The sequence below is a fragment of the Nicotiana sylvestris genome, chromosome 9 (assembly GCF_000393655.2).
Source record: "Nicotiana sylvestris chromosome 9, ASM39365v2, whole genome shotgun sequence".
NCBI classification, from domain to species: domain Eukaryota; kingdom Viridiplantae; phylum Streptophyta; class Magnoliopsida; order Solanales; family Solanaceae; genus Nicotiana; species Nicotiana sylvestris.
The window spans coordinates 31675654-31697796 of record NC_091065.1 but is presented as its reverse complement, the minus strand read 5'-3'; the positions used below and the strand labels follow the sequence as shown (position 1 = coordinate 31697796).

General features: G+C 37.5%; 1 protein-coding gene across 2 annotated transcripts in view; it reads left to right on the top strand.

The window, feature by feature from the left end:
- The window catches only part of LOC104210249 (uncharacterized), a 61511-nt gene that overhangs the window by 2807 nt on the left and 36561 nt on the right, over window positions 1-22143 (top strand). For both annotated transcript variants that reach the window (XM_009759105.1, XM_070156003.1), the window contains exons 3-8: window positions 301-461; window positions 8976-9038; window positions 9661-9778; window positions 10325-10455; window positions 10540-10635; window positions 11227-11350. In XM_009759105.1, coding sequence (XP_009757407.1) covers window positions 301-461; window positions 8976-9038; window positions 9661-9778; window positions 10325-10455; window positions 10540-10635; window positions 11227-11350 — 693 coding nt within the window. The remainder of the gene's footprint in view (window positions 1-300; window positions 462-8975; window positions 9039-9660; window positions 9779-10324; window positions 10456-10539; window positions 10636-11226; window positions 11351-22143) is intronic.

Below are 22143 nucleotides of genomic sequence, written 5' to 3'. Positions count from 1 at the left end.
AAAGTGAAAGGTACATGCGGTTACTTTTTCCGTACTTTTATGGTCGAGAGTCCGTACTGCTTGTAGAAATGTAAAGGTTCTGCCTGCCATAAACTAGAAATGTTGGAGTAGGGGATTCTTACTCAATCCATTGTAGTGGAAGATCTTGGGAGTCTTCTACTTCAGATTTTGGCATATAACATGGTCGTGCTTATTTTATACTTCTGCTGTTCCTGTGCTTGTAAAATACTGATTACATACCTCTCGCACATGCCTTACTGTTACGTCAAATCTGCTAGCTAATCTGCTCCTTTTATGAAGGTAACTATCTCATAAATTACCTGGCAACAAGAGGAACAGACTTGGAGCCTTTTGTAACTGCATCTTTAATTCAACTGTTTTGCCGAGTTACGAAGTATGGTTGGTTTGAGGATGACAGTTTTAGAGAGGTGGTCCAAGAATCCACAAGCTTTCTGAATCAGGTAATGATGTTTAAGATATTCTTTTAACCTCTAGAGTACATGATAGGGATGGGGGAGCTGCACAAGATGATGGGTTGAGGAACCTTTAAAGCTTTTTTTGCTTGTATCTGGTTTGTGAAAATTCAGAACTTCTTGGTTCTATAATTGGAATGTAGTATGTTATCTTCCTGTAGTCTTCTTTCTGTGCTCTTCCTGTTTTACTTCTCTTTGAAATGTGCAATTAACTACGTCTATACTGCTAAACTTTTTGGCCATGCCTTCTTTTTGCTGGAAATTTCTGAGATTTCATTTTCCATAGTTGGCATCTTGTTTTTTGAGACCAGCGCTCATGGTTGGCCTGAGTCTTCTTTTCTTTGTTTTTGTTTGTTTTTTAGCTATATTCACTAGATTTTACCTGCAGAAAATACCACCTTTTTGTGATAATTGACTAGTCTGGCTCTACAACTGGGTTGAAAAATTGTAAGTTGCTTGGGCTTTGTGTCTGATACATTGTAAGATCTTGGTTTGAACTTATATTGCTTGGATCCTCCAAAACACCGCACTTGTGTCAGATCCTCCAAAACAACACAATTTTGAGGATTCGACACGGGAGCAATGACATTTTTGGAGGATCCAAGAAGTATAGGCTGGAACATGACAACAAAACAATCTAACAGATATATATTGAAAAAGTCAAGCAGGAAGGTTGTTCACATAAAGGACATGCTAGAAAAACTAAGCTTCAACCTTGCATGCCAAAGAAACTCAGTTTCAATCAGCAAAAATGGCTGAGGCCTTAATAATTACTCCCCCGGTCCCAATTTATGTGTCACTCTTTCCTTCTTAGTCAGTCCCCAAAAGAATATCACTTTTTCGTATTTAGAAACAATTTATCTTCCTGCTTTACCCTTAATGCTACACAAACATCTATAGTTTGTTTTAGACCACAAGTTTCGAAAGTCTTCCTTTCTTTCTTAAATTCTGTGCCGAGTCAAACACCATCATATAAAATGGGACAGAAGAAGTATTTGTAGAGAGTAAAATAGGAAGAAAAGAGTTTATCTTACCATTCTAAAAAAAGGAAGAAAAGGGTGAGAAATGATGGAATAACTTTGATTATTCCCTCAAGCGTAGTAGTTAAATATGTTACAACTTTGGTGAACTATTTTTATGCATTATTAAGTAGCTACACAGATTGACGGAAATTTATAGAGAGGAAGAAAGTTCTTAGAGAAAGTGTATCATAGGGTGCCAAGAAAAAGCTCTTTGATGGGAGTTGGAGTAGAAAAGAATTCATATTAAAAGTATATAAATGCCATAAAAGATATGTATGAAGGAGCCATCATTAGTGTGAGAATAGAGGTAAAATATGCAAAAACAGTTTCCCATAACCGTTAGTTTACACAAGGGATTGGTGTTGAGTCGTACTCGTTTATTCTGGTTATGGATGAGTTAAAACATATAGGATGAGGTTCCATACTGCATACTATTTCAGTCAATGCTGTGCTAATTGACGATATTGGCGAGGGTGTCAACCTGAAACCTGAACTTCTTGAGAGTAATGGTTTTAGGATAATAAAAATAAGACTGAATATATGCAACTAAGTTGAGCTACTATACAGTGAAATTAAGATGAGACTGGACGAGATTGTTGTGCCTAAATACAAACATTCGGATATTTAGGCTTGATATCCAAGGATAATGGTATGATGTATGATGATATAACACATAGAATAGAAATAAAATAGTTGAAATGGAGAATACTACCATAGTGTTATGCTTAAGACGGCACCCACCTAAGTGAAACATAAAGTTTTATAAAATGGTGCAAGACCGATAATATATAACGGGAGTGAATGTTGGGCCTCTAATATCTAGTATATCCTTAAGTTGAGTGTTATAGAAATGCGAATGTTAAGAAGAATGTGCGATTTCCAAAATTAGACTAGAATAAAAATGATCACATTCGACAAGGTGCAAGTAGCAGATATAAAAAGAAAAGAAAGAAGTTCGCTTGGGATTGTTCGTCATGTCCTACGTTGACATCCAAATGCTATGGTTCATATATATTTCACCATGGCGATTGAATGTGTTGGGCGAAGTAGACCTAAAATTACTTGTAAGGAAGTTGTTTTAAGTCCTACATTCTCTTGAAATCTGTACAAACTTAGCCATAAATAAGACACAGTGCTAGAAGAAGATCCATATAGGCAATACCAATTTAAGTTTTAGTTATGTTGGTATGTTTGCTTTAGATCCAACGTTTAGTCTTAGTAGAGATTTATATGTCTCTAAAGAATATAGATAACTTCTAGTACCAATAACCTAAGATTTTCTTAATATAGGATTGAGATGGTTTTAAAGGAAGTGACATGTAACATAAGGATTCATATAGCTGGACCCCACATGCTTCAAAAGTGAGGCATTATAGTAGCAGTTGTTGTTATGATTACATCGATCAGATCCAATCAAATAAATTCAATAGACCATAATTATCTTCCCCTCAAATCAACTAACCTTGTATTAATCGAATTTATAGTAATCCAATGAAATAAAATAAATAAAGCATAATTATCTCCCCCTCAAATCACCTAACCTTGTATTAATCGAATTTATAGTAATCCAATGAAATAAAATAAATAAAGCATAATTATCTCCCCCTCAAATCACCTAACCATGTCCTAATCGAATCTACCATATTCTCAATACTCTGTTTCAAGGTGGAGGGAACATGTTATACGCTTGATAGTTGTTACAACTGTTTTCTTTTCCAGGACTTTATTGGGGATTGATTAAAAAGTCACTTTGGTAATTTGAGCCGATGATGCTAGTGATTATGCATCTGGATTCAAATTTTTTCTAACATATTTGATTTGAGGCACTGCGAAGGATAACTTAATTGAAATATATTAGGTCCATATGTTTAACTTAAGTGCATTTTAAATTATGGAGAAGTTTATTTTCAAGCAGGGGAAAGGCAGAGACTCATCTTGCGGTAGGAAGGTGCTCGTCATTGAGATAGGTTAACTGAACGAGAAGGAAAAAAAGAATTTTCTCTTCTATGACAAATGACAAGAATCACAATGCGATGTTTTGATTCTGCACTAGATAGAGTAATTTTGAACTCTTTTAAGATATTAGATTCCCTGGATCACTATATAATATCTCGAGGTAGTCGTCTGTTTGAGAGACACTAGCTTAATCTAGATCAGAGTATCCAATGATATGTGAATGACCCTTATTTTTATTTAACAATCATTGTTCTTAATAAAAAAAAATCATTGTCTTAGAGCTCCGGTTGATATACCTGAGAACGTGTATTGCACGTCCCAATAATTATTCGAGCTTGGGGAAACTGACAGAACCTATTGCAATTGAAATACCTAGTTATATGATTGTGAGATTATCTAATATCTATCACGGTGTACTAATGGTTCCCTCATTAAGGAATGAGTTTGATAGTTGGATACACACGGGTATTCACATGCTTGTAACCTAACATGCCTGTTTACTCCAGAGTAGTCAAAAGCAAAGCGCACAAGAGTGCCAGAGTATTGGAGTTTTAAGCACAAAGAGCAATTAAAGCGTGGGCTTTAGCGAAGAAAAACTCCAATAAAGAAAAAAGTAGAAATGTAATGCAAGAAAATATAATTGTAAACACAAACTATAATTATTAGGAAAAAAGAATAGATAACCATAATTAAGCTATATGCATGACGCTGTGACTTAAAGATAGAGCCTACAGGTGAAGGTGGACATCTCTTAACATCTTGACGCCTACATCAAAGTGCCAATTAAGCGAGGCGAAGAGCACAATCTGAGCTTCACCGAGCTTCAGGACTTAAGCACATTTTAAACAAGCCTTTAATAGTTTTCTCTAATATTTCCAAGGTGCTCAGATGACAATACTTCTCTTTAAGTTGTACTCAACGATCAGACTGACACCTCAAAATCAAATGACCCTTTTACCACTTTGACACTTATAGTCCGTAAAAAATAAGCCTCGTGAACACCCAAGTCCAACATACCATATGCGTGAGTTACACTCGCCAATGACTTGTCAAATTAACCAATTAAAAGATGACACCTTTAAATTTTAATAAAAAATTGAGAAATGTAATTAACAAAATAAAAAAAACCATTTAAACCAAAAACTAAACTTTTTTACTATTAACCAAACTTGAGACCACCGCCCCCTCCCATTCATCTTCTTCCGTCTACCCCCCCTTCCACACCCCCCTCCCCATGTTTTGTTTATTCCTTTTCTGACTTCCCCCTTTCTTTCGTCGCTATTTTTTTTTCTACTACAAATAACCAAATAAAGACCCCCTAGTTCTTTTTTCCCCATCCCTTCTTCCTAAAAACAGGACCTCTTCTCACCCCTCGTCCCAAAAACCATCTCTTTTCAAAATTTAACTCTAAAACCCACCAAGGACCTCGTCGGAAATGGTCCTTTCCGGCAACCTTCTTTCTCTCTCTTCATCTCCTTATGCTACATTTGAGAGCTCATCCACGTCAATATTGACAAAGTCGACACTTAGTAGCTATAACATTAATGACCACCTCGGCTGCTCCGACGACGTCTATTTCTCTATCATTTCGTCTTCAGTCCTCTCTCTTATTTTATTGATTCAGAACTTGGGTTTTAAAGTATTATTCTTTCTGGAGTATTCTAATTTTTTGGGTAAATTTTCTTGAATTGGTGTCCAATTGATTACTTGATTCAAGCAACTGGGTTTCAGTTGTTTCTAAAATGGATGGATGGAGTAATTCTGTTGAGATTTCATGAGTTATGAGTTTAACAATTTTTTGGTTGATGATTCGCTTTAATCTGCTGGAAAAATTTGTTTTGCTAAGTGCTAATGTGCATCTTACAAAGGTTTGACAACCACTGTGGTGGCGAAGGCGGGGATAATGGCGTTGATGGTAGCATAAATGGTTCTCTTGGAAGATGTTGGAATTTTGGGGCCTACTTCAAATTAATTCTAAAAAAATAAAAGTCTAATTTACTTGATGGGTAGGCAACGTGCGTTTCAGACCGTGTGTCATTCGCGAGGTAGGTGGATTAGGCCGGGTATTTATTTGATACTCTTGATAGCCACTTGAAGTATCAAAATGGTAAAAGGGCCGGTCGAGGCGCCTGCCTGATCGTTGAGGACAACTTAAAGGGTCATTTATGTATTTCACTTTTTCAAATCTTTGGGCTGGAAATCGTTGTATAAATGCTATTTGAGTTAAGAAATGACTTTATGGCCATTGTCTGTTATAGTAACATCAACTTAGACAACCAGATAATTATTTATCGTTACCATCTTAATGAAAAAAATATTATCAGCTTAGCTTCAAGTCTTCACAAACTGTTGGACCACTAAACTAGACCTGCCAAACCTTGTTCTCCAGAATTGTTCATCATGCAAAAGGCATTCTTAATATCCAGCCCCCCCTCATCTTTCCCCACGTCTTCAGAGTATCAATCCAGAAGGAATTGATGGTTCAACAGATTCGGAAGGAGCATGAAGGGGGGGGGGGTAGTATAGGACATCTCATTTTGAAGGAACATGCAAGATTGGGAGATTGCGGAGCTCCAAGATTTGTTGGCGCTGCTCTATGGGCAAGATAGACCCCAACCATCTTGTGATTCTTGGAGATAGGGGTTGCGTGGCGATGGTTTGTTCACCATAAAGTCCTTTTACCAGAGTATGTTAGTGAGAGAGGAGGTCACTTTTTCATACTCCTCGATTTGGATTCCTAAGGCGCCCACGAAGGTGTGCTTTTTTGCATGGCTAGCGGCGAGAGGAGTGATCTTGATTGCTGAAAATCTGCGAAAGAGAGGAATTACACTTGTTAGTTGGTGCTACATGTGTAAAAGCTCTGGGGAAGAAGTTGATCATATTTTGTTGCATTGCCTTGTGTCCTCGGGTTTGTGCAGGGCAATCCTGAATCTTTTTGGTGTTCAATGGGTGATGCCAAGCATTGTAAAGGAAATGTTATATAGCTGAGTCGATTTTCGTAGAAGAAGAAAGCAAAAGGCGTTGGAGTTCGCCCCGTTAGCTCACATGTGGATAGTTTGGGGGAGAGAAATAGGAGAGCTTTTGAGGGGATTGAGTCTCCTTTTTCATATCTTAAGAATAGTCTTTTATCTTTGATCGCTTTTTGGTGCACTCATATAGCCCCTACTTGTATAGAAGATTGGACGTCATTTATAGAGAATCATGTTCTGATGTAAATTCTCTACTTTTTGGTATGCTTGTATACAGGAGTTTTCTCCCTTTTGATTAATATAATTTACTTTATCAAAAAAAAATATCCAGCCCCCTACGAGGACACAAAGCAGCAATCAAATATTCTCACTGCGGGCAACTTTGGTATCTATTTCGTATTACATTTGGGGTTCATTGAGTAATGCCAAGGAACAAAGTGCTTTTAGTTGCTGGTGGCTTTGTTCAGGGAACAAAGTGCCGAACAAAATCGGAGAACTATCCCATCTTGTATTTGCTAGACTTTATGTAAGAAAAGGAACAAAAGGGTTGTTGTTGTTGTAGTTACTATTGTTCGGATTCTAAAATATGGATGCTTAGATCGGTTGGCACTATGGTGTAAAATGGAATGCTGGTATGAGAAAAATAAGATGATAGAAGTTATTTTTGTATGGTAATTTTCCCTTTCTTTTTACAGGGGTCCATTTTTCATATGGACCCAAATAGTTTATTAATGATCTAGCAATAGCTGTGTGCTTGACTTTTAGTGTGAATAATACTTATCAAAATAACATTCTTAAGATCCAGTCGATGTATAGTTAGTGCCGCATTATTGCGAGAGGAATAAGCAATCAATCAGATGTGACTAGTATATTATGCAAAAATCCATTCTTAATATCCAATTGAGGAAGTGTTCAGTGGTGCTTTGCTGTAAAAGAAATAAGCAATCTAACAGATGTAATCTAAGTAACTAAAGAGAATGTGTTATTGTAACAAGACCATAAATCTACACGTATTTTTTTGAAACAAGTGAGCCTTCAACGATCTTCTTTTCTTTGAGAAATTGGAGTACTTAAACTAGTCATATTACGTGCCATAGAGATGCCACTTAGGACATTTGGATTGCCAAGCTCATCCAACTTAGTACATATATTTTTTTGAAAGTACTATGACAAAAGAAGTTCCACCTCTATCTTCCAAAAACCTAGTTTCAACAAAAGGAGGTGGAAGAGCAAAATTCTTTGACTTGGTTTAGGTTGGACTGCTTGGAAGCTTCCTTTGCTAAAACGCGCAACACTTGATTTCCTTCCCTGAAACTATGCCTGACCACCACCTTCTCTAGTCGGAGCATCAACCACCTGCAGTCACTATGTTGGATAACCATGATCAAGACATTTGAGCACATCGGTTGACTTTGTTTCGATTTCCAAGGGTTTCAGTTGGAGATCCCATGCCAGTTGAAGGCCATGTTTCAGAGCTATTAGTTTAGCTTGGAGAGGTGATGCTGCATGTGTGTAATTATAGAAACCAACAACCCAATCTCCCAAGCTGTTACAAATTACCTCACCTATATCACAACACAACTTCTTAGCATTGGATGCCCCATTTTTATTAAGTTTGTACCGGGGGGGGGGAATGCCATTTTTTTTAAATATTTGGGTTTGACTCCTTGACCGTGAGGAGTTTGTATTTCGTTGCCTGCTAAAAAACAATCTTAGAGGATAGAACATAGTTAGTATTATTATGATGGTTATTGTTTCTATTCATCCAGATATTCCAGATAACAAATGGGAAAAGATCCTCCCAGATAAGAATTGTGATTCAACGTAAGATTTCAAGTTTTTTATTATGAAAAGCCAGTGAGTTATACCATTGGCTGAGAGGTGAATAATACCTAAATTCTTCCCGAATGCATCAGTTATAGGACAATTAAAGAAAGTATGCATAATGGTCTCATCCTCAGTTTTGCACATTGCACAAACAACGTCAATATTCATACAAATATGGCTAAGATAAGATCTATCGTGAAAACATCTCTGTAGGAGAAATTTTATCTTGTTAGGGCAGTTGAGATGCCAAATCCATGTAAAATCTATGTCATTGTCCTCCCGACCAACAACGAGAGTGTAACATGATTTTATACTAAACTTGCCATTGCTACTAAGGGACCAAAATAGGGACGTCGGAAGTAGTAGCGTGTTGGGAGAGATTTAAAGTGCTAATGTTATCAGTAATACAACAGGAAAGGTCAAAAGACAAGTTAGAAAAAATGCGTTAGTTCTCTAATTTTTTAAATTGTGGTCGGTCATATTGAGAGGCCCTTGAATGGAATTTCTTAGACATGGAGTGTTGGGGATCCATCTAGAATTCCAAATATCAATGCTACACCTTTCATTGATAGTCCAAAGGATCCCTTTATCTTGCCATTTGATCCCACTCCCGTGTTTATTTTTCCTTCTTTTCTGTAAGTTTGCTATATCTTGCACCACTGTATTTGCCAATTTGGTAAATGAATCTCTAATTGTTTGTTTTTCGTGATGTATGATGTATGCCTCAGACAGCATCTCGTTATGCAATTGGTTTGAAGATATTGAATCAACTTGTGTCAGAGATGAATCAGGTTAGTCTTTTCATAAGGCTTAGTTCTTTTATGACTTTCCAAAACGATGTGGATGAAATCCAAAAAGGGAAGCTAGTAAAGGAGACACCATGCGAGGTTTCAACTGCGGGAGTTGTAAATTCATATAAATATGTTGTTACTGAATGACATATCCTAAAATGTTGTGTTTTACCCTTTCATTTAGTGTGCCCTATTCTCCTAATGGGTTGTGCATATACATAAAAAATATTCATTATTCTTGCGACTTTCTTATATTGATTCATTTGCAATCTGATATGTTAAAACATGTGACAGTCCCTAGATTTTGACATCAATATAGTATTAAATTATTCTTCCTCTTGCTGTCAAATTATATGGTTGTATCCTATTAACTGTTATCTTTTCAGTCCAGCTCCTGGTTTAATTCAGGCAACTCTTGAGATCATTATATTGGAGTTTGCTTTAGTATAATGAGTTGAAGAGTGTATTTTTGTTGCTAATTTTGCAATTTTATAACTAGGTACTATTTTTCTGATTTCAAGGGGTCTGATATGGACCTAATAATGGATAGATTAACCTTATAAATTGATTTAGGTTCTTTTAATCAGCCCGTTCATACAGCTATACGTTTTCTTGTATCCAGCCCAGTCCTGGATTGCCATCAGCGCAGCATCGTAGGGTGGCTTGCTCCTACAGAGATCAATCACTTCTTCAAGTATTCCAAATATCCTTGACATCAATGGCCCAGCTGAAAAATGACGGTAATGCTTCATCAGATACAATCGTAATTCTGATGTTTGACGTTGCTATGTGTATTTAATTTAGGGATTTTGACAAAGTTGGCTTCTTGGCAAAAAAGTATAACAGCCGCTAGCCCTATAATTTATCCAACACCTTCTAGCCAAAAATGACTTGCCTATGAAAAGAGAAACCCCCCCAGCATTCCTCCCAGCGAACAATTTGAACCCATGAGATCTCAAATGATTTGTCCTTCCCAGGATCACTCAAAAGGCTTGAACCAGAAATATTAGTCCAATTTAAGTAGATATCGATGATTTACAGCAGAAGACAACAACAATAATGACAAACCCAGTGGGATCCCACAAGTGTGGCCTGTGGAGGGTAATGTATACGCAGATCATACCTCTCCGGTAGACCCCGCCTCAAGAACAGTGATAATGAAGCAATAAACAGATAATAGCAACAACAGTGGGGCTAGTTTGATTTATTTATTTTTAGCTGCCACGTGGTGTATAAATCTCTTTAATTTACTTATCTCACTATTGTTGCTTATTGTTAATATGCAGTTGCAATTTCTGAGAATGCGGTTAGCGGCAAACTACAAGAACTGGCTCTTGCTCTGTCACTAAAATGTTTATCATTCGACTTTATGGGAACAACGGTTGATGAAAGTTCGGACGATTTTAGCACAATCCAGGTGTTTTTATCTTCTGTAACATGCATTTATCAAGCTGTCTAACCTATCTGCAAATATCATATTGCTCACTTAACATTGTTGCAGATCCCATCTTCGTGGAAGCAAGTCCTGGAGGACCCATCGACGGTGCAGATTTTTTTTGACTATTATGAGATCAATAAGCCTAACATTTCAAAGGAGGTCAGTATCATACTGTTTCCGGTGCCTTCAAGTGTATTTTTGCTTCAATGTTATGATTATTTAGCTTGCTCTGAAACCATGATAAAAGTATTCTGTTATCAAATCTCCAGTTGCTAGTCTATAATGGCTGGGACTTTGAACTTTTTCAGGAGCTAATTTTGTCACTCTGCTTTGGAAAAAGTAAACTTTGAATGTGCATGTCCCTTTTGCGGCGACCACTAATTCTTTTAGTTCTGCTGGAAACATGTAAATGCTATATTGGTGTTACTATTGTTGTTTATGTTAAGCTTTTTAAGCAAATTATCATTTTAATCCTTCGAATGATTGTTGAACTATTTTGGAAATCACTCCTTTGATCAATACCAAAAGAAAATGGGTTTGCTAATTTCACTTGTTCACAGGCTTAATTAATTATATGTATGTCTCATCTTTTTTCTTGTAATGGTTTACTACTACATTCATCTGACAAGTGACTTGAACAATAAAGTCGAGTTGCTAAACTACTATCAAGATTCTCTTTTCAGTCCACAATTCAATTTCCCAATCTTGTAGCAGTAAATTGACTAGTGTAACAAGTTTAATTTTGTTCAGGCATTGGAGTGTTTAATCCGGCTGGCTTCAGTGAGGAGATCACTGTTTACAAATGACACTTCTAGAGTGAAATACTTAGCACACTTGATGACAGGAACCAAAGACATTATGCAAACTGGGAAAGGTGAATAAGATCGTTGTATCTTAAATATTTTGCTTTAAATATTCTGGTTGTTTTTATAGCCATCTTAACCATAGCAGATGGTGTTAGTTTTATGGGCTTTATATTTATAACTTTGAAGATCAAGATTTGCCTCTATATTTTCTGTCATTTCTCCACGTGGTTTTATGGTATTTTTCTATTTCCCTTCTTGTTATTAAATTATTTCTTTCTAAGAGTGGCTTTATATCAAATTTATATTTTGTACTATATTTTTGTTATAGCAATATAGCAAAATGAGGAGGGGGACAAAAGTATTGTGTTGGGTGAGTTGGAGCACCCCGAGAGTCTGCGAGATTTTGGGTATTGTAGGCGTATTAAGGTGGAGGTGGAAGGGGATATGCGCAAGATGAGTAGGGGCATAGCGACGGGGCCAGACGAAATTCCAGTGGAGTTTTGGAAGAACGCGGGTCGAGCAAGCATGGTGTGGCTCACTGGGTTGTTTAATGTCATTTTTAAGACAAAAATGATGTCCGAGGAATGGAGGTGGAGTACGATGGTTCCATTGTACAAGAACAAGTGTGGTATCTAAAATTGTAATAATTATAGGGGTATAAAACTGTTGACCCACACTATAAAGACTTGGGAGAGGGTGGTGGAAGTCAGGATGAGGAGAGCGTGTCTATTTCCGAGAACCAGTTCGGATTCGTGCCAGGGCGCTCGACTGTGGAAGCTATTCATCTGGTGAGGAGATTAGTGGAGCAGTATAGGAAAAGGAAAAAAGACTTGCATATGGTGTTTATCGACCTTGAAAAGGCATACGAGAAAGTGCCGAGGGAAGTTTTGTGGAGGTGTCTGGAGGTTAGCAGCGTTTCGGTAGCGTACACTAGGGTGATTAAGGATATGTACGATGGTGCTAAGAGTCGGGTGAGGACGGTGGGAGGGGACTCAGAGCACTTTCTAGTTGTGATGGGGCTGCACCAGGGATCGACTCTTAGCCCGTTTTTATTAGCCTTGACGATGGATGTGCTAGCGTGGCACATACAGGGGAAATGCCATGGTGCATGCTATTTGCCGACAATATAGTGTTGATCGACGAGACGTGAAGTGGGGTCAACTCAAGGTTGGAGGTATGGAGGCAGACCTTAGAGTCTAAAGGTTTCAAGTTGAGCAGGATTAAAATAGAATACTTAGAGTGCAAATTCAGTGACGGGGCTCAGGAGTCACACGTGGATGTGAAGCTTGATACTCAAGTTATCCCCAAGAAAGGTAAATTCAAGTATCTCGGGTCTATTATCCAGGGTAACAAAGAGATTGACGAGGATATCGCACATCGTATGGGAGCGGGATGGATGAAATGGAGGCTTGCATCTGGCGTTTTATGTGATTAGAATGTGCCGCCAAGACTTAATGGTAAATTATACAAAGTGGGGTCCGACCGACTATGCTATATGGGCGGAGTATTGGCCAATTAAGAACTCACATGTGCAGAAAATGAAAGTAGCATGAATGAGGATGTTGAGATGGATGAGTGGGTATACCAGGAGAGATAAGATTAGGAATGAAGCTATTCGGGACAAAGTGGGAGTGGCCTTCGTGGAGGACAAAATGCTGGAGTCGAGGCTGAAATGGTTTAGGCACGTATAGAGGAGAAGCATTGATGCTCCTATCAGGAGATGTGAGAGGCTGACCATGACGGGTTTGAGAAGAGGTCGAGATAGGCCAAAGAAGTATTGGGGAGAGGTGATTAGACATGATATGTCGCGGCTTCAGGCTTCAGCTTACTGAGGACATGACCCTTGATAGGAAGGTATGAGGGTCGAGAATTAGGGTAGAGGGTTAGTAGGTAGTTGTAAGTTTCTCCTTTTTTTACCAGTTACTTTAGTAGCAGTCAGGTTCCTACATATTCTTAAGTAGATCGTTACTTCGTCGTGTGATTTAGTTCGCTTCTATTATCGTATTTCCTGTTGTTAGTGTTTAGTACTAGTAATACCCCCCCCCCCCCCCCCCTTTTTTTTTCTTTCTTCTTCTTCTTCTTACCCCCTCGTCTTCTTCTTTTTGTCACTCTTTCTAAGCCGATGGTCTATTGGAAATAACCTCTCTACCTTCACTAGGTAGGGGTAAGGCCTGCGTACGCATTACTCTCCCAGACCTCACTTGTGGGAATATACTGATTTTGTTGTTGTTGTAGTATTTTTTTGTTGTAAATCTAGGGTGATAATATCATATCTAACTCTGCCTGGCCATTGAATTTGCACCTATTTGTCATGGTTTTGCCAGAGGATAGCTATATTAGACCTCCAACAACAACAACCCAGTATAATCCCACTTAGTGGGGTCTGGGGAGGTAGTGTGTACGCAGACCTTACCCCTACCCTAGGGTAGAGAGACTGTTTCCAAATAGACCCCCGGCATCCTTCCCCCCAAGAACTTCCCACCTTGCTCTTGGGGAGACTCGAACTCACAACCTCTCGGTTGGAAGTGGGGGTTGCTTACCATCAGAGCAACCCCTCTTGTCTATATTAGACCTCCAAAAGCCTAAAATCAAACTTCCACTATGCTTTTCCGTCTTGAATCCATTTCGAGGCAAATGTCTCTTTTGGTGTTAGAATCCCCATCTATAGAATGCCTAACATGGGAACCTACTAGATATAGTTCGTTGAAAATGACACATGTCATCTGTACTAACATGAATTTCTTGGGTGCTCCAATTTTATTAAAAATAAAAGGCATGGCCCTGATATGTACAAAGTCACATTTCCCCTAAAAAAATTCTTGTATTCCTTTCCCTAGGGGAGCTGCAATCCAGGTACTTCTCCTGCTTCCCTTTTGAATGCCCAATTGTGCATCACATCCTCACTGAAATTGGCATGTCTTATTTTAACAAGTTAAGGATGTCTACCACATATGGATAGCGAACCAGTCGTGCATTAGAAGGTGATTTGCATCTTCTCCTCATCGCGTATTGAAGATTTTAGAAGAAGAAAAGGCATCTTTTTATATATGAGTGTGTATTTACATACAAAGAGCAAGACTACTTATACCGGAGGTCCTATGACTAATTAAGGAAAAGAAATCAGTTACAATCAATTACAAAATTACAGCAGATCAATTTGAATAAGAAAACAAATCTCCTACAATTAAGGCTCCTACAATCAAGCTAGTAAGCACTCCCTCTCAAAAGGTTTGTTTGTTGCAGCCTTTTGTAAATACATCAGTTAGCCGTTTTTCAGATCATACATGAAGCAAACTCAAGATGCCAGTTATGATCTTTTCTTTGATGAAGTGTCGATCGATTTCAACATTTTTCGTTCGATCATGCTGAACGTGGTTATGAGGTATACTGATTGTAGCCTTATTAGCACAATACAGGGAAACTTTCTCTTTTCGGACAATCTCTATTCCTTTAATAGCTTATGTAGCACAAACGTTCACAGACACCCTGGGCCCGAGCTCTATATTCTGCCTTTTCTTGATCAAGTAACTACACTTTGCTTCTTGCTTCTCCAAGTAATCAAGTTCTAGATCTTCTATCACTTAGATATCCAACCCAATTTGCATCTGTAACGGCTTCTACCTGGAAGTGGCCATGTTTGGAGAAAAGCAGACCTTTCCCATAGCAGACTTCAGATACCGCAAAATGTGAAAGACAACTTGCATATGAGGATCTCATGGATCATGCATGAAATGACTCACCAAACTGACAGAATATGTTATGTCTGGTCTAGTGTGAGGGATAAATGATTCTTCTAACCAACCTCTCATATCTCTCCTTATCAACTGACTCTCCAGCTCCTGTTTGTAACTTGTGATTGCTTTAAATGGGCGATTTTGTTGGTCTGCAACATGTTGTACTAGTTTCTTTTAAGAGATCTAGAATATACTTTCTTTGAGAGATAAAGATTTCTCTTTTTGATTTAGCAACCTCAATTCCCAAGAAGTATTCCAATTTTCTTAGATTCTTGATCTCAAATTCCTATGCCAATAACTTCTTCAATCGGGTCATCTCTTCTCACATAAACGGAGAAAGTGAGTTTACCCTTTTGATGTCTTATGAAGAGGGTATGACAATTTCTTTGTTGATAACCGAAGGAGATTATCGCTTTACAGAATCTGTCAAATCATGCTGTAGGGGATTGCTTCGATCCGTACAAGGATTTCTTTAGTCTGCACACCTTTCCTTGACTTTGTTCCGTGTCAAATCCAGGAGGAATATCCATATATACCTCTTTTTCTAAGTCTCCCTGAAGAAATGTATTCTTTACATCAAACTGTTTTACGTCCCAATCAAGATTAGTTGCACAAGACAAAAGAATTCTCATAGTATTTATTTTAGCAACAGGAGAAAATGTCTCTTGATAAATCCACTACATAAGTTCGAGTGAATCCTGTAGCCATCAATCTTGCTTTGAATCTTTCAATCGACCCATCAACTTTCTATTTCACAATGAAGACTCATTTGCAATCAACCAACTTCTTATCTGGCGGTGAAGTGACAAGTTCCCAAGTCTTATTATTTTACAAGGCCTTCATTTCTTCAATTATAGCTTGCTTCTATTTAGGATTTGCAAAAGCTTGGAGAATAGTTTTGAAAGCCTTTGGACGAACCTATCATGTGTCTATTCGCACCAGAATCAATAATCCAAGAATTAAGATGAGCATTAAAGGCAATAACTGACAACACGTAATTGGAAGTGTCACCATTAGAAGAGTCAAGTTTGTCTAGGAGATGGTGTCGATGCTGAACTTCGTCTGAAGACAGCTTCTCCAGAAACGGTTTTCAGTATGTCTCTACATTTATTGCAATATTAGCCTGACCTCGTGATGGACCTACACGTTTCCTTCCACTACCTTGGTTGGTCTAGCATGTAGTTTCCAACATGTTTCTTTTATATGCCTTGGCTTGCCACAATAATCACAGTTCAAGTGATCTTTATCATAAATGAATGCCTTTGGTTGCTCATGAGACGCAGTTAACCCACACTTCTTGGTTGATGCTAAATAAAGCATGACCCCTCGTCGACTTTTTTCCTCTTGAACATCCTCAAGAGAAGGAAAAGCATTTTACAAGAACTTAAACCTTGATTTGGCTGTACTTTTGGTTCATATCTGCTAGAAAATCGTATACCCTTTTCTTAGCAATCAATTTTTGAAAAAGAACTACATCATCAGTACACATCATTTGGAGATCCTGGTAGTAGACATTTTCTTGCCATAACCCATTTAACTCGGAATAGTAATCAATGACATAAATTTTATTTCGAATTTCAAAGATCTGCGCATCATTTCCCTCGTGAGATTAAGAGCTAGGGCTGGGCATATATCGGGTATAACCGATAACCCGAATCGATAAAATGCTATTGGGTTATCAGTGTCGGGTCATTGGGTAAATAGTTCGATAACAGTTTAATGTTATTTGACTAATGGGTTATCAGTTCGGATCTCGGTTTGCCCAATTTTATTAACAGTTTAACCGATAGCCCAATAAGCTTTAACAAAATTATAATTTTACCCATTAAGTATATAAAACCACCTTATGGCTTCATTCTCTCATTCTCTCTATTCTCTCGGTAGTTACTCTTCATCTTCTGGCCTTAATCCTTAGAGTAAGTTTTAAACTTTTCTGAATTTCTCATTTTAATTTTTCAGTTAAGATTTTTAGTTTTAAACTTTAGAGAATTAATTGTTAAGATTTTTAGTTTTTCTATTTGTTTCTTTTGTTGCACTTATTCTTTAGTATTTATAAGATTAGGATTTTATTATTTTTCTGTGAATTATGCCCGCCCGTCGTGGGATAGTTAGTGAGATTAGATTGTTGAATGGTTTATCCCTTACTCCTATTAACTTATAACTTTGAAAATTGAGATCATTTATTGGGATTTTCAAATGCAAAGAAATTTTATTTTCTAAGTTGAAATTTAATCCGTCTTTTCTTAAGAGCAAAAAATCAATTCCTTTCTCTTAATAGTATGATCATGATTTCATGATAAAAACATGAATTTGTTGGATAGTTTTTATTCTTATCGAGTAAACCGATAATCGAACCGATAAGGATCGATAACCGACTAACCGATACCCGATAATCGATATCTTATCGGTTCGGTTATCGGTTTAGTATATTTATAAACCGATAACTGATATGATGAATTGATAACATTCACAACCGAACCGAACCGACCGATGCCCACCTCTAGTAAGTGCGCTTGGTTGAATTCGAGATCTTTTCGCCAGTATCAAGCAATAAATATTGCTTAGAAATTCGGAAGTGTATAGTATTCGAAAGCCATGCATAAAAAGGGAATTATCAGAATCCCATTGACCATAGTTAGAATCAGTTTTTCTTTTTCTTTTTTCCAAGAAATATAATCAAGCAATATTCTAGACTTAATAAAACTCAAACATGATCTTAACCAAGCAAGATATGTGCTAGCCCCATCTAGTTTCACAACACTGACTTTTGAAAGAGAGTTAATATCTACCGCCTTTGTATCCGCCATAGCATGAACAAATAAAGTCCATGTCTTCAACCAAAGAGAAATTTCTTTTAGTATCTCAAGAGCCAACTAACCTGTTTTTCAGAGTTGAAAAACAAAGGATCTGATACGCCAGAAAATGACCTTTGATGTTTAGAAATTTCTGAAACTTGGTGGGTAGGGTTGGAACAATTGGACGAATTCCAAGGTGAAAAAATCTGCTTCAGAAGGTGGCCGAAAAAGTCTTCACGTGACGGCGCGTCGATCTGGGGCGTTGCCGCGCTGAAACTTCAACAGGCACGTGACGACGCGTGACTGTGATTTTGCCGGAACAACTTTCTGGGATTTGGTCGCCTGAGGCTTAGAAACCATGTGGTGGTAATAGTATTTGCCAAAAAATAAACGGTTTGAATGTTCGACGCAAACCGTCGCTGTTATGGCAATGACAATGAAGGAGGGAGGAAAAACTCGACCTCTTGATACTTATATGGAACCCTACCGAGGGAGAAAACTCACCTAAAAATAGCAATGACTATGATATCATGAAGCTTTTAGAAGAAAAGGCTTCTTTTCATATATCAGTGTGTATTTACATCCAATGAGCAACGCCACTTGATGAACATACAAGCTCAAATCGTGATGCTAGAGAAGCACAAATAGAGACCATGTTTTTTTTTTACAATAATGGAGGCTTATTGGGCTCACGAAGGTGCTAATAGATTTGGACCATTGGGCCACAAATTTAAAATGCTTAAGCTAATTAGCCTTAATCCAATTGAGGCCCAAGAATTTCAAGAAATTTAATAAGTTTAAGAATCTATTCAAGATTAAGATTTCTTTTGTTATAGATTAGGATTTCTTATTTCATATTTCCTAGTAATTTGATTCTTGTTTTAGCAGGACTAGTTTTAGGGTACGCGCTTTGCGCGTGTACCCTATGTCAGTGAGTATATAATTTTAAGAAAATTACCTGAATATTAGCATTAAATAATATGATTGTGTGATGAAATTAAAATTAAAAAAAATGTAAATTCTTGAAAACGGTGAATAATAATACGATTTAGTTAACGCAACAAAGGAAGAAACAATTAAAGGCCAAACAACGAATAAACTAAATAATGAAGTCCTAAAAATCTAGAGTTTTGTCGAATATCGAATTTACTTACGAAGAGTAAGAAAGTCTATCAATATTTTGTGTTGAAGTTTCCTGCTTGTGTAATTGTATAAATATTGATAGATAAATAAAGTGTGAAAATTGAATTTTGAGTTTTGATTGCTAATTGTAATTTGTAAATAAAGAATGAACGTACCATAAAGTCAAGCTTTATAGCTAACCATCTTACCCGATTTTAATTCCTGAATATTTGAAGTTTCTATATAGTTCAAATAATTAAGAAAATATTTAATGGCCAAAACTTCAGGTAACTTAAAAGTCATACACAATCCTCAAAACTAAACGATAACATTGTCTAATGTGAAATATTTTCCTAAAGGCAAAAAAAGAGAATATATATCGCATAAAAGTTCGGTGCTTTTAGAATACCAGACATATAGGTAGCTAGATTTATAAAGATAGATATAGATAACAAGTAGGTTAAACAAAAAAGTATGATTTTTATTAATATTCTAAAGTGACCTTTCTGTACTTATCCACCATGTACCTCACTAAAAGAAGTTGAAGGAAAAAAGAGAACCTTAAAAGTTGGCTAATCTGCTCAAGGATGATGTCTCTATTTGGGATATTCTAGGTGATTTTTAACATATAATTGTCGACGAGAGGCTGGAGGTTTGGCGACATACCCTTGAGTCTAAGGGTTTCAAGCTGAGCAGGACGAAGACAGAATACATGGAGTGTAAGTTTAGCACTGAGCCGGGGCAAGTGGGCGTGGATGTGAGGCTTGAATCACAAGTTATCCCAAGTAGAGGTAGCTTCAAGTACTTGGGGTCGGTTATCCATGGGGGAGGGGAGATAGACGAGGATGTCACACACTGTATTGGGGTAGGATGGATGAAGTGAAGGTTAGCATATGGAGTCCTGTGTGACAAGAGAGTGCCACCACTACTCAAAGGTACGTTTTATAAAGCGGTGGTTAGACTGGCCATGATGTATGGGACTGAGTGTTGGCCTGTTAAGAACTTACATATCCAGAAGATGAGAGTAGCAGAAATGAGGATGTTGAGGTGGATGTGCGGGAACACTAGGATGGATAAGATTAGGAATGTTGATATTCGGGAGAAGGTGCTCGTGGTTCCTATTGATGACAAGATGCGGGAAGCGAGACTCAGATGGTTCGGGCATGTTCAGAGGAGAAGCCCAGATGCTCTTGTAAGGAGGTGCGAGGGGCTGGTCGTGGAGGACACGAGAAGAGGTAGAGGGCGGCCTAAGAAATATTGGGGAGAGGTGATTAGGCAGGATATGGCGAGGCTTCAGATTTCTGAGGACATGACACTTGATAGGAAGATGTGGAGGTCGAGTATTAGGGTTATAGGTTAGGAGGTAGTTGAGCCTTGCCTTCGTATCTTTGTGAGACTAGTCTGGTAGGTTTTTATTTATTTATTATTTTATTTACTATTTCGTTTTTCAGTGCAGGACATATTTACTAGCTATCGCTTATGCTTTGCATCTTTCTTCTGGATTGCATGTTGTTCCTATTCTTCATATGATTTCTGTAGTGATACTAATATTATCTCCTTTTGTCTTTTTCTTTTCTTGAGCCGAGAGTCTTTCAGAAACAGCCTCTCTACTCATTCGGGGTAGGGTAAGGTTTGCGTACACACTACCCTCCCCAGACCCCACTAGTGGGATTTTACTGGGTTGTTGTTGTTGTTTAACATATAATTGATCAATACATATAGGTTAGACAATTATTAATTAAATCCCTGTATTCTAATTTCTTGTATTATAATTCCTACGTTATAATTCATGCATTACTAATCCGGACACAACTAATCCACATAACTTGCTTCTCAACCAAACGGCCCTAATGTATTGACAGAAAAATAATAAGGTAACTAAAGTAAAAGAAAAAATAGTAGTAATAAATAATAATGTTGGGATTAACAATGATGAGATTATTTTTTATTTGGGTGTTTGGCTCTTTGTACTAAATATATAGGGTAAAATTTATAATATGGAGTTATTTTTAGCCTTATTAAAATTAAAAGGGTGTCGATGATGAATTTGAGGAAAAGATAAAGGGTTGTTTTGTCTTTTGGTGTTTAATCCGTGTATTGTCTTTCGATGTTACATTTGGTATAAAGTAATACACAAATTAGTGTACTAAATTGTCCCGGGATTAGTGATGCACGACTTAAAAGACTAACCAAACACTTGATAAAATAATATCAAATTTTATATCATGATTTTATTCAATCCATCCATCCAAATGAGTCCTTAAAGTTTCTTCACACCTCCATTTGTGCTTCAAAAAGCTGACCCTATTTGAGTTTCCGTTGCCAACGTTGAAAGTGACATTTCTGGTGAAGTCCTATTCCTCATGATGCTTCTCCAAACTCCCTAATTATTGAAACCCCTTTTGAGTATATCATACTTGTTCACGGTCATTGTCCTCCATAATACATTCTCCTTGTTCCCAAACATCCGCAGCTACTTTCCAACTAAAGCTCCGTGAAAACTTTCAAGTCTCTTACTTTGATGCCTTCGTGCCAAATCAGGGAATGTAACAACGTTTTCACCTTACCAAATGAAGCTCTCTCGTCCCTTTGTTCATATTCCACAAGAAAGTTTGTTGAAATTTCTCCGTTATAGCTGTTTGGTGTAGGCATGAAGGACATGTAATATATGGAAACACTTTATCATATGATTTTGATCATGATGTCGTTACCCCTTTATGACTAGTACCTATATTGTCACCCTGCTAATCTCTTCTCAACTCTTTCAATCACAAGTCACAACATTTCAAGCCGAAGAGTCGTTGTTTGATGCTCTTATGGTAGTTTTAGGAAGTTGTTGGGAGTGCTCCAATTCTTTAATTGCTCAATGTTGGTCACCTCTTACCAGAATGGTCTCGCACTTTTGAGGATTGATTTTCAATCTCGACAACACTTGAAACTATACTAGGACCTATCTTAAGTAGAAAAGCTGAAGTATCTCTGCCTCTCTGGGTCTCATCCGTGAATAGTACATGAAAAACTCTGGCATTTCCATTGCTCCTTAAGCCTGGATTGAATCCTTTAGAGAGCTGCCTACAACTGCTATATCCATCATCTTTCTTATTGATTCCATCACCGAAATGAATAGTATAGGTGATCTGCTATTGGAAAAGTGGAAGTGCTTTCGTTGACTGGGTGACCATGAGACTATTTGGCTAAACTTTTTCGCAC